The sequence below is a fragment of the Corvus cornix genome, chromosome 9 (assembly GCF_000738735.6).
Source record: "Corvus cornix cornix isolate S_Up_H32 chromosome 9, ASM73873v5, whole genome shotgun sequence".
In the NCBI taxonomy this organism is placed as follows: Eukaryota; Metazoa; Chordata; class Aves; order Passeriformes; family Corvidae; genus Corvus; species Corvus cornix.
The window spans coordinates 24568266-24581943 of NC_046339.1; the positions used below are offsets into that span (position 1 = coordinate 24568266).

A 13678-nucleotide genomic window follows, 5' to 3' on the forward strand; every position below is an offset into this window, starting at 1 on the left:
TCCTTCCTGTGCTGGGGACTGCCAAGACCAAAGCATCTAAGCCCCTTTTTAACTACTCTTATCTCTCCCACAAAGGGAGGCTGCTGTTTGAGGTGTGCTGCTGACTCAGAAGTGGAGTAGAGAATTTAGCTGGTGTATTCAAGTCCTACTGATTTTATATATGGCAGACAGGTGCAGGCAGAGGTGCACAGAAGGGCTGGGCATGCACAGTGTCAGTGTACTACATCAGGAGTTCCCCAAGTGCTCACTGCAACCTACAAAGCCTTTGTACACACTGTGCACCTTGGCTCTTTCAGAGACCATCCTCAGTGCAACCAACTTATTAGCACAGCCTGTGGTAGGCTTTCAAAACAAAGTAAATGAAAAAAACCTTATCTACCTGACAGCTGCAGCCTACCAAACACCCAGCCCGAGCTCCCTGCAGGTCAGGGAGCAGGATATTTAGGAATGGAGTCACAAAACTGCTTTTCTTCTATTCATTCATCAGAGGAGAGAGACAGCACACAACTTTTGATATTTTTTGATATCTGGGGCCACAAATGCCAAAGTACTCACATTCAGAGTATGGACACTGCGACGAACCAGAGGATTTCTGTGGGGACATCATGGCCTCCAGCAGGGGAAACCACAGGGCCTGGAATCATTGAAGGTGAGGAAAGAACCAGTAAGAACAGGGCAGTGCTAAAAATGAGCTGTGAACAACGTGAGAAGCCACTGGCCAAGACTCACTTCCACATTCTGAGAACAGAACTGCATTTCTGATGACTGCAGTGGGACAGAGCTGAAACATGGCAAAGTAACCTCAGAGCAAAGCACTGCACTGCAACCTGTGCTTGCTTCCTTCAGTCCCCAACTGCTTCTCCATGTGAGAGGCAAACTCTCCAGGGCAGAGACAGCTCACAGAGTGGGTAGCACAGGAAATGGATCCCAAATGGGAAAAGACATCTAAATTCTCTCCCTATCTGTTGTACAGTGACACCATTGCAGGGATGAAATGGAGCAGGTCACCTCTCACACTGGGCAGTGCTCGTGAAGAAATTACAGAGTTCTTGGCTTTCAGCCATGCCACCTCCTCAGACATGGGAACAACATTCTCTGCTCTGAGCTCAGAAATTACACAAATTATGCAGAATCATAGGACTAAAGATGCCTTTGTGTCACTGGTATGGGCAAAATGGAAATGCAAGATGGGCAAAGCCAGCTCTCTCTGCAAGAGCTCAAGGCAGCTGCATGGCCTCCCCCCCAGAGCCCAGGCTGACACTCAGTTCAGGGGCTGTGAACAGGCTCTGCAGCCACAGTGACAGCAGCAGCAGCTTGGTGCCACCAGGAAGCTGGCTCAGAGCTCACAGTGCCTCTGCAGTGTCTGACTGACAATTGTGCCCAACTTCCATCTGAGGCTGGAAAGGGGGAAAGGCTGTGGTCCTATCCCTTCCTCCCTCAGACCTAAACTTTGCTTTGTGCTTCAGCCTCGTGAGCGAGGATTTCTCCCTTACGGGTCCAAAGCCTGAAGCACCACAAGAACACAAGGAGAGGCACATGGCAACTGCCTGGACATACCAGCATCCAGGGGATGGGGAGAGCAAGACCCACGTGAGGCAAAGCTTCAGGAGACACAGAGGCCTGGGCTGATTTTAGTGACATATTTTTGATGACCTTACCTCTCGCTGTTGCTGGTCTAAACTGTGTGAATTCCTCTGGCAAAGAGCAATTGTTTTCATTAAAGTATCTTCAATATTTTCTAGCAAGGAAGGTTCAGCTGAGCCTAAGTGTCAGGGGGGAAAAAGCAAATTACAATTATAAAAACTATTAGACAAGTTAACTCCCATTAGATAAGTTAACTATCAATCCTTCTGCAAAATAAAACCATGCTGTTCATCTAAAGTCTGCTTACAACTACATTATAAAGACAAGTCCTGGTTTTTGGCACTTTTCCTGAATAGCACAATAAATTGGGCAAATAAAACATTTCACTTAATCCAATAAGGAAAATCTTAGCTGTGGTTTAGGATACAATTAAGTAATGACTATGGGCACTGCATTTAATTAGGTGCCAATGAGTCCTCGGGCTAGTGAACAGCACATCTGTGCATATGCTCATTTTCTGGGGGCAGAACATTCTTACTTATCTGAGAAATTTGCTTTCAAAAAAGCTACTCCCAGCTGTCTCCCATCACTATTCCCATGTAATGCCAGCTGAAGCTCAGTGATGAGTTTGAATGGATTCTGACACAGGAAATGTGTTTGGTAAGGCAGTGAGACGACCAGTCCCAACAGGAAAAGCTGACAGGGCAGCTGACCACACACACACAAACCATCCCTCACAGTGCTCCAGGTCTCTACTGAGATCAGAACACGAGAGGGAGGGAGTGTCATCCAAATAACTACCACAGCCATGTAAATATGAACAGTGTCACTGCAATGCCTAGAAGCCTGCAACAATCTCATTATACCAGGTGTCAGACAGAAGCACTTCACATTTTTGTGTTTATCTGTCTGTTTTTAATAGAAAGTGGAATTTAACTTGATAACTCTTACTTTCATCATCTTGAGTAAGCATCAGCAACTTGCTCTGCAATCGCTGAAACAAAAGAGAGGACACAGAACAGTCAACTAGGGAGTTTACTCCCAAGAATCCTGATAGAAATATTTGTCAAAGGTGTGGTTGCACAGGCTCACCCCCATTTTCCTCCCCAGCACAACTAACATGGCATAAACAGCTTTCCAAATATGGAAGGGAAAGCAGGAGCTGAAAGATGATTTTTGGCTATGAAAAACAAATTTCAGCATATATTATCTACTAAATGGCTGAAGACTTCTCAGAAAAATGTACTGATGTTCTGAGTCTGCAGACACCTCCATTTATTAGTATTTGACAGAAGGCAAATGCTTCCCTGGACTCTAGTGGGAAACAAATTGAGGAACAAGGACAACATCCAACCTGAGCACAGGCCACCATACTGATGGCATGGCATGGCAACAATGCCACATTCAAGAGCTGGGAGTACTGTACCTCAAGCATAACCAAAAAGGCACCATGGATATCTCCCTTCTTCTCCAGTAAATAGGAAGAAGCCTCATGGAGCTGATGTTTTTGGGTTATCTGAGTTGAAAGGAAAAAAAAGGTAAATGTCTGTCTGAAGAAAGCTGCCAGTGTTTGTTTATCCACGAGACAATGCCGAGCAGATGGCCAGGGCTGGGAGTGCCTGTGCTCACAGGCACCTTACCCAGGCTGAGCAGCTCTCCTGCATCTCCTTTTATTTCTCAGCTCGCACCATTGCCACCACCAGCACTCAGAAATTACCACAACAGTTTCCATACAAAGAAGGAACAGTTGCTCTCCCAGCACAAGGCAGATTTTGGCAGTGTTGCTTTCCAAAAACCCCAGGCCCGTGATTTCGTATACCCCCAACATAATTAGCAGCAACACAGCCACCCTCTACTCTGCAGTTTCTCAGCAGCTTCAGAGCACTAACAGCCCTTTCTTATTAGCCCTGAGAGCCAACTCAGAGTCAGCCCTGTGCTGCAGGAGAGCAGTTTAGCAGCTCAGAGGGACGGAGCGTGCTAGAAACAGACTGGAAGATCGTCCAGGAACTAATCCAAGCCTAAGCTAAACTATCTTTACAGTAGTTTAAAAGGGTAGGAGCTGATTTGAATGCATCCCCTGGCCCCTGTCCTCATACATCCCTTTCCTACCTGGATGGTTTCCTCCAGTCTGCAGTATTCCAGAACTCTGAGTGTCTCCAAAACCTGGTCCGGGCTGTACTGACAGAGCAGCTCGATGAACTGCTCACTGATGCAGGGTGGGAGGTGTAGCAGGTCTTGGTTAATGCCTTCTCTGGAATAAAACAGGCACAAGAGACTCAAGTCAAATTCTAGCCCACAAATTTGGCTAGGAAGAAGAGTTTCTTATTCAATTGTGCGTTGTCTTTTATCCTTAATAGAGAAGAAAAAAAAAATCTGGTTTTAAGAGAAAAATTATGCTGTTTCTACTAGTTACTGGTGCTGGAGGTCTCTCAGCAGCCATTTCATTTGTTCCACAACATATTCTCCTGATGCCTCAGTACAAATTAAACTCTCAAAGACCCCTGTGAAGAAAGAGACCAGCACAGACACATCTCCAGCAACTCCATGGCAAAGAGGTACAAAGAATTTGCCTCATTTCTTCAATGAAGCCTGATGGTCTGAGAGCTCTGTTCAGACCCTGACTGTCTGTCCTACACACCTGCTCTGCATGTGTTTGAGGAAATGTTTTGTTGCTTTTTGCTTATTGTTCCTGAAATTCTTCTTTGACTTCCTTTACTACATTTTAATGTTTTATCCCTTTGATCTACCTCACTGAAAAAGGAACTCATACTTCTTTTAGAGAAACATCCCCATTTTCTAATCCCTAGGCTCATTATTAAGCAAACTCACTCCTCGTGGGGGGAACAGAAGAGAGAACAGAACTGTGAGCAGTGCCCATGTCCCTTTGTCCCCACAGTTTCCTACTAATCTTGTTTTTAAAAAGAGCAATGTGAAGGAGGAGACTTCAGAGTGAGGAGAGAAAGGATGATGCTTTCCTGGAGTCAGATACAGCACCTGCAACCCTTAAATGAACAGCAGCTCTCTGCCACTGCACGTTACACTCCCCATGGCAGTTCTAGGACTGGTGCATCACACAGAGAAACAGGGGAACTTTATCCTGGCTAGGAAACAGGGGTTTCTGCTGAAGCTCCTGCTAGGAAAGGAAATGGATCAGGGTGCATATATTGAGCTTTGTAACCTTTCTGAACACAAATCCCTGAGCAGGAGACCACCTGTTAGTGTGCAAACCCTACAGCCGTGGGATGGAAAAGGTCTGATATCCAGTACCCTCTATTTCCTGGGAGCTACAAAAGGCATTATCATCCAAGAAAGGCCAGGAGAACGCTGTGCCCCGAGCAAGCCAAGAGAGCAGCTTACTGTGATTACAATGATTATAAATGCAACATGCCCAGAAACAAAAGCCTCACCCAGGTACTGATCACAGTGTGCAAGGTATGGGCACAGCTCCACAAAAACTGTGCCCAAACTATTGTGTTCTGACAGCAAAGGATGGACCTTGAAGGACCAAACACACACCCTGAATTCAACATTCACCATCCCTGCCTCCCACAACAAACACCCTGTACACTCCCCCAGTGCCTGCAAGGGAGTGAGCGCTCTCCTCTTTCTGTGAGTAGGCTAAAATAAAACCCTCTCTATCTAAAATGATCTCTTGTCTACCAAGACAGGAAAAATGGCAACTCATGCATCTAGAGCATGAGAGCAAACTTCAAGTCTGGAAATAACTCTGGCACCAAGTATTCATGATTTCATGAGCAAGCTCACCCTTCCCTCAGCCATTCATTTCATCAAGAAGCACAGAGAAGAGACAATGGAAAGAAAGCTGGATTTTGTTAATTTCTAAAACTAATCAACAGTCCTAAGTCCTGCTCAGCTCCACAGGATTGTGTTCACTCCAATATGACCATATCTGACATCTCCCCTGCCATACTCTTTCCAAAAAGCAAGAGAGAAGCTGGTTCCTCACAAAACCTGGCACAAGGGAGCCCCGCAAGTGTCACAGGCAGCTGGACACAGAGGAGAGGCCTTGGGAGAAACCCTCATGGTTTAGGAGTCTGTTACTACATTTATAAACCCAGAACACTGTGTGGCTAAGTAAGTTAATATTGTTGGTAAAATATATAAACACAAATGCCAACAGACAATGCTTCCCTGTGTTGGGATTTTTTAGAGGAAAAAAGCCAAGAGTTTAAAATGGACTTGTAGCAAAGACTGTGATTAATGAGCTGAGCAATCCCTACTACATTCTCTGTTTCCTGGGGCTGCTTTATGCTACAAACATACAGACATTTGGTTTTAATTTCCCCAGGCAATTCCTGTTAACCCTGTTTCCTCCCTTCCCCCTCCTTAAAAATAAATCTCTAGCTAAATTAAATGGGCCAAATTAATCCCTAATGCAATTCCACCAACTCGGATAGTTAGACCAGCACGATGAGTCTTGTCCCCATATGATCAAGCAATCATTTGTATCTGAGACCTTCAAAAGCTCATTTACTGCTCTAAGAGTCTTTATTTTAACAAGAATTTTGCTTCACAAATGCATGTAAACATTTAGATTGGATGAAAAGAGACCGATGTTTGCAGAAGAGTCTAATCACTATTTTATGTATAAATATACTACAAAGTGTAGGTGTATCTGCACTTAGGGTCTGCAGAGCAAGATTTCCCCTCCTTCCCTGCCTCTCCCAGGATACAGTTCAGCTCCTTGCAATAGGTCTCAGAAGAAAACAACTTCACAGCATGGAGAACAGGCCTCAGGATCTGAGTGTTATTAAGAAAAAGCCATGTGGCCTAGTGCACCACATGGAACATCACCCTTGAGGGAAAAGCACAGACCTGGGGGAAGATGAGTTGCAGAAAGTTGCTTCCCCTTGCTGGCTTGAACACATCACGTGTTGCCTGTGATTAGAAGGTAACTACAGGAGAAATGGGTCTGTATAGCTCTAATTACGGTAGAGTGAAATTAGATACGTTTATTACTCAGAGATTATGGGAGGCACTCTGTACATAAGATTAAAATCCAGGTTAATTACTACCTTCACTGGGTGCAAGTGAAACCACAGCATAAACAAAGTCCTACTTAACATCCAGCTGGGTTTCATTTCTGCTTCACTTCATTTTTTTTTTTTTTCCAATTAATCATCTATTAACTAAATCATCAGATTTCTTTCCTATAAAACCCAACCAAAACAGCTTTTGATTTTGTTTTGACCCCAGAGAAAACAGGAGGTGTGGAAATGAACACCTTCCACACAAACATGCCTGTAAAACTCAGGAAATAACAAAACATATGTTTGGGGTTTTGGTTTGGTTGTTGGTTGGTTTTTTCCCCTTAATTTACATGCTAAAAAAATCCAAGAGGTGATTGATTAATTCCGGGTTCTGGCTTCCAAAGCACGCTTTTTATTCCACTTCAACAAAAATTGAAACATTGACACTTGGATTTAGATAATATTGCCTTTTACTACTCCTCCTCTTCATTAAGCACAATTAATTTGTAACTAATTGACAAACCAAGATCTCTCCCTCAGTTGCATTAACAATTGCTTGAAAGCAACTGGAGCTGTGCATTTCTAAGTGTCTTGTGGCATTTGATGCTGATTCAACAGAAAGAGAACACTCAGTGCCGAAGCACTGAAAGAACTGGAGCAGATGGAGCAAGCAAGTAGTTAAAAAGAGGAGCTTGCAGTGAAATATGGCAGCAGTTCTGCAACAAGACAGAAATGAAAAATGCCAGTTGACCAAAATGCTCTTCTCTTTATGTTAAACTTGGGCACCTTGGTCAAGTAACCAAAGCAGAGGGATGAGATGAGAAGCTGCCATTGCTGAGAAGAGAAATGGGTGCTCCAGCCCCAGGGTAACCATTCCACAGCCCCCTGGAGCAGCTGAAGCAGCAGTGCCCAAGCTCCCACCCACATGCCAGAGGCAGCACATTCCATGCACTGGAGGCCACAGCACTTCCCAGGCAGGGAGCTGGCAGGGACTCCCCTGCAGGACACTCCCCACAATGCTTCTTTTGGGCTGTCCTTCTCAACTTGGGACATCCTGAGGCACAGGCCACCTTTCCTAAGCCTGATCTAGGCTGCATATTGATGCACTGTTTCAAAGGAATAGGTTTTAATCCATGTTTTCAAGCTGCAGTTTGTAAAAAGGGCAGATTTTCTACATACCTCGGATCAAGGAGACTCCTCAGGAACTGGAAGAGCAAGAACTGGTCCTGTGCAACAGGAGGAGACAGAGTATTGTTATTTTAAAGAATGTGCTGTAAAGCAGTGATCCCTGAACCATATCCACTGAAGAAAACACAGCTCCCAGCTGGTGCCTGCTGAAGGAGCTGCTGTAGGCACGTCTTGCACAAATATTCTGAGGATGTGTTTGCTGCCAGCAACTCTGCTCTGGGACTCCAAGCCATACTGAACCCCAACTGAAAGCTGCAACCAGCAGCTCTGAGATGATACATTTTTATGGCCAGAACTCTACAAACAGGCCAAATAATTGAGATGTAGCAATTCCTATCAGTGAGCACCTATCACCTATTTTTCTTCTGTTTCAGTGAGCAACTATCACCTATTTTTCTTCCCTTTCTGACACAGCAACAACTCACTATGACTCTTAGCAATCATTTCCTCCAGGAATGACATCCCCCCTGTACAGAAGCCCCAAACTAATGGAGTTTGACACCTCACCTGCAGGTTTGAGATGATGCTCTCGATCTGCTCGCTGAAGTGAATGGCTGCCAAGTCAGCTGCTTTACCTGGGCTCAGCACCAGCAGCTCCTTTGGGGAGGGAAACACAACCAAATTAATTACTTTTGATCTCACAGGCAATATAATTATGCAGCATCACCAAGCCCATCCAGACTGTAACTGCACCTTTGCCTAGATGCAAACATAGGATAACAAACACCACTGCACGAAGAGAGATGTAGGAAAAATAGAAGAAGAGTAGCTGGTAAAAAGAAACTTTTGAAAGTTGATGATTTTGCTACACACCAGGCCTTGAAGAACACCAAACTCCTCACACCAAGAACCCATCTCAGTCTTAAGGAGAGGAAGTTATTCATCAAGTTTTCAGACAACTGCCTTTACCCCCTGCCAATGAGACATTCCCAGTGCCAACTGTGAGCCAGCAGGAAAGAGGAAACAACCAGCCCTTGGGAATTTCTCGGTCCAATGGAAACTGTTTAACTGGCTTGAACTGAAACAAATCAGAGGTTTAAAAGCAAGTTTCCTGTAACTGCTCACCATAACTGATACCTGTCCAGACATGAAAAAGAAATTTCTTTATTGTAATAGAAGGAAACAAAAATCTTTTAGATGCCTGTGGGTTTGCCTCCTGCCAAGCCTGAGCTAAAAGGCTTCATATCATACAAGTTTACACAACCCACAACATGAGCTTTTTGCTTCTAACCCTTCTAAATGCATCCACCCTTCCAAATAAATGAAAAGCAACTGCTGCAAAACAATACTGCGCACCTGGTAACCCTTCCCAAAAGCCCCTGCTGAACCTAAAACCAAGAAAACACTGCTTTACTGAACAAAAACAACTGTTAAGTTACAGCAGTAAAGAAAGAAAATTTTCAGAAATGTACATTTGGAAAAAAACCCAAACTGAAGAAGTTCCTTAGCAGTAGCTTGGCATCCAGACAGACACAGCAGCCACTGAATGCAGCCAATGCCAGCAACAGACTGGGGCGAAGGGAAGCAAGGAAGAGCCCAACCATTCCACGAGCTCTTTAGGAAGAGCTGTCACAGATGATGCCTTTGGTGAGGTTTCCAAAGGAAAACCTGCCCACCCCATGAGCAGCTCTGCAGTGTTTGACCCCACAGCTTTACTGCACAAGCTCAGCCCTTCACTGCATCCCCATGACTCCTTCACCCACAAACCCAGGCAATCCAAAGCACCCAGGAGATGTTAAGCACAGCAGTGCAGAGGGACACCGAAAGGATGCAGTGTGACTGCCTTAATCTGTTTCTCTCTCTGGAAAAACCCTCCCTGGGAGTCTCCTGGGCTGCTGAAGGTAGGACTGGCAGGCTGGAGGGAGCTGGCCCAATCTCCCTGCCTGGAATCAGTGCCACCTTCAGAGCCCATCCCCCAGCAAAATGTCTGGGGCTTGGGTTTCCATCCTCTCCCAACAATCTGCAAACATGGTACTGCTCAGACAGCCCTTAAGGGGACAGTACTGACACAAGGCATGAGGGCATGAGGGCACAAAAACACCGGTACTGTGACTGAAGAGAACAGTTTATTTTTTTAAGATAAACCTCAAGCAACAATGGCTGTGGGATGATGGGGAAAATGAGAAGTGGCACTGATCACAAGCCCCACTTTCTGCCATACAATCACCAGGAAATCCTCTCCAGACACTGCTAGTTTTGCCTGAAGAGGCTGGCTTGCTGCATTCGTATCTCAGCAAATGACAGTTGTCCAAAGAGCTGAAATCACAGCTTCACCCCAGTAAAGTGTTATTTACTGTTTCAAGTCTCCTGAATGTCTGAGAGCAGGATTAACACAATGGAAAAGGACAAAAGCCCACAGCAGCCAGCAGGCTGCTAAACCACATGGAATTGTATATGCTGCTTACCAACCCTGGGAAACAGAAGATGCCAAAAGGAAACAGGGAGCTGATCTCAGTGACAGCACCTAAGAAAGGTGACCCACAGAGCCCATCACCAGCCCAGCAGCTCTCTGGGGGACCAGGGATGCAGTAGAAGAAGGAAGCAGACACAGAAGCAGCACAGCAGACAGCAGCTTGCCCAACCTGGAACCCCATTTGCCCTGATGAGGTTGCCATGGGCCAGGCCTGCTCAGCCCCAGCACAGCCATCCCAACCAGTCCCACAGCTCTGCCAGTGCCTCTGGAGAGGGGCTGTGAGCTCAGTGAGCCACATGTCAGACAGCTGTATTCACAGGGCTTCTTTGTGCATTGTCTTTTGAATCAGTCTCCCTCCTGGTCCATTTTCTCATTAGTCATGCACTACTTGCAGATGCTGGTAGAAACTAAAAGTACTCTAGATGTGCCCATTAGCTTTTTGTCTGCCTCACAGGATACAGATTCTGTGGCCATTTTCTGCTAAGGAGTGTGGTCTGTAAGGCTTGTTTTACAGACAGAATTATTTTCCTGGCTTATCTCCAGATCACCCTGGCAGGGACCGACAGCACTTTATAGGAACTAGAAATATTACAAATTCCCCACATCTACTGACTAGACAATCATTTCCAACACATCTCCATTCCCTGAAGCAGACAGAAATTGAAGACATGGGAAAAATTATGAGCTGGAGAAATCTAGCAGCAGCCTGTGTCTTACAGAGAAGTCATGACCCCATCATCCCCCAGGTTAGCAGTGACAGGGCACCAGGGCTGAATGCACTTATCAGTGAGAGGAATCAGGATGAGGAACTGGACCCCACAGCCTGTGAGGTCAGCAGTGTCCATATCCTGCCTTGCTGCTGCTGCATGCTCGGGAGATGAACACTTGCTAATGGATCCCTCCCCTGCTCCACAGCACTCGCTACCCATCACCCCCTGAGAAGGCTCCATTATCCAAAGAGCAGCACTTGAAACCAGGAAGGCAAGGAAGCCAGCCTGAATGTGAGAGAGGCACTTACACGAACGTGTGAGAGCACTGAGCTTAGGTCAGAGCTGTCTCAACAGCTGTGACTCAGCACTGGACCCTTGTGCTACAGAAGAGCAGCCAGCAGATCCAAGAGCCATTAGCAGGAGCTGAGGGACAGTGGGTGCAGGATATACTGCAGGATGTACCTACCTCTATATGGTCCAAAGCTTTCTGCCACACCAGCTGCTTCTCCTCAGCACTGTAGCCAGGCATGGACAGGATGTTGTGGATGTAGTTGAAAACTTCTTCCTGCAAGGCACAAACCCATAAATGCTGCAGTGTGTTCTGCAGCACCGACAGCGCTGGCTTTTGGAAAGGAGAGTGTTTCCAACAGCCTCATGGCCTCAGGGCTACTCCTCTCTGAGCAGGGCAGGATGAGTGATCTGCAGGGAGGCAGTATGCCCCTAAAGAGCTCCTGAAGAACTGCCAGGAAAGGAGAGCCAAGAGGAACCCGGTGCTGATGTGTTAAGCACTGAGGTCAAAGAGAATTGTTGTTCCCCTATTAGAAATGTCTCCTTGCCCACAGGGATAAAGGACAGGACGTAGTTTGAGCTAGGAGCACAGGCAGAGAGAACACGGCCAGAGGGTAGCTCAGTTTTCCCAGCACATTCCTGAGTTCCTCCCTGATGCCGGCCTCTCCCCCAGGCTCTCCTGCACTGGCCCCAGCTCAGGTGCTCTCCTGTGTCATGGTCTCCAACCACCTCACCATCACAACCTTCTCTTCCGACTCCTTCACCCACACAACATGCAGCATTGTAGGTTTAGAAGGACCTGATGAGGTCACATTTGCCAGACTCTCATCCCATGTTGGTGGAAGGGAATGCCTCAGAAACTGTGGCAGGTATGCAGCTGAGGCACATACAGAAGGTAATGGCAGAGAGACAATAAGGGCAGAGAGCCTGTGTCCAGGGGAAGAAATGTAGGGACCAAGGGCAGAAACAAAGAAGTACTGCAGTTAGCCACACCTGCAGTAAATCCCACCTTGCACTCAGGTTTGATGTCCTAGCACTACATTTAAAAATAAAGGAAAACTCTGAGACTTGAAAAAAAAAAAAAGAAATCAGCTCCTCTCCACTAGACAAACAGAAACAGCTTTGACCACAACTAAGAAACCTCAACTGTGAAGGGCATTTTTAAGGTAATTCTGCTAGAAGAGCAAGGCAGCTGTGCCCAGTCACTGTGACCAGCAGGACAGGCTGCATGGCCATGACACAGAGAGGCCAGGAGCACCAGGGTTACTCACCTTCCTCAGGGGATCCCGCAGGTAACAGCCGATGATTTTGTCATAGCGAAGCTGCCGTTCATACATGAACTCACAAATCTGATAGCTGAAAAGAAGGGAAACTTCCCACGTCAGGAAAACCACTCAGCTGAGCCAGCACAACAGGCAGGCAGCTCTTGGAAGTGTCTTACATTGGGGTTTTCAGCACACAGGCTGGGTGGCTCCAGTGTGCTGGAGTGCCATTTGTACCAGCCCCAGGCCAACCTGCCCAACAACCTCCCTCTTCTGGGAAATTATCACCCAGAACAGAGAAAACTGGAGTTACTGAGGGGAAAGGCAAGGGACAGAGGACAACAATCCTTAATGAAATCAGGTCTCACAAGTTCTGCTGTCAGAGATGATCTTCCTTGTTTCCACAACACTCTGCTCTAAGTTAGGTCAATCCACTACACTAATTTGAAGAAATTCACTGACCATGACTCAACAATGTGTTATGACACAGCTTCCTGCCTTCACATTTTAATAAACATCTTCACTATTTTGAGACTTTACATAAAATCAGATGTAACTGAGGCAAACCAAATGAAGAGTCTGATAATTAATATTACCTTTTAGCTCCGATGGAAGTGGCTGAGCTGGGGGGCCTGGCTGTCAAATTCTCCGAAGCAAGGAGAAAAGGAGTGTTTATTGAACGTGAAAAATTTGATCGAGTTACTCCTTTTAGGACACCCAGGAGAGCAGGCATGGCACACCCCCCACTGCTCTCCCTCTGGTCCTCTGTAGCATGGGGGATTCATTCATGAAACACCCAAACTCACTGCCTGGATGAAGATGCCCTCCCTAGCTGGCTCTGTTCTGGCATAACAAACTCTTTCTGGAATCATAAAGCATCTAAAGGAGATGCTGGAAATTTTTAGCCTTTCCAGATACTGTTTTTGTCTCTCCTACTCAATTCTAAAATGAGTACCATGGGGGTGGCTCCAGACCCCTTCATGCTTTTAAATCCACCTGTGGGTCTCACCCCAACGAGGCATCTCCATCTGCCAGGGGTAGAGCTTTCCAGTATACAGCTGTACCTCTGAACACAGCCTGGGCTCTAGGATAGGCAATGTCAAAACTCATCAAGTCCCACAGGGTTTCTCCTGAAGGGTTTCCATAGCTCTACCCCCTCTTTTCTTTATGCTTTCTCTAAGAACACCCAGGAAAGAAAGTCTGGAACTAAACATGAACATCTTAAATGAAGCATACTGTGAA

The 13678-nt window shown here is 46.1% G+C and overlaps 1 protein-coding gene across 3 annotated transcripts in view; it reads right to left on the reverse strand.

Moving 5' to 3' along the window:
- VPS8 (VPS8 subunit of CORVET complex) overlaps positions 1-13678 on the reverse strand; it is a 68552-nt gene that overhangs the window by 19700 nt on the left and 35174 nt on the right. For all 3 annotated transcript variants that reach the window (XM_039556810.1, XM_039556811.1, XM_039556809.1), the window contains 9 exons: positions 12446-12530; positions 11353-11451; positions 8271-8360; positions 7755-7801; positions 3694-3835; positions 3011-3100; positions 2536-2578; positions 1659-1762; positions 556-634 (listed from right to left, as the gene is read on the reverse strand). In XM_039556810.1, the coding sequence (XP_039412744.1) occupies positions 556-634; positions 1659-1762; positions 2536-2578; positions 3011-3100; positions 3694-3835; positions 7755-7801; positions 8271-8360; positions 11353-11451; positions 12446-12530 (779 nt within the window). The remainder of the gene's footprint in view (positions 1-555; positions 635-1658; positions 1763-2535; positions 2579-3010; positions 3101-3693; positions 3836-7754; positions 7802-8270; positions 8361-11352; positions 11452-12445; positions 12531-13678) is intronic.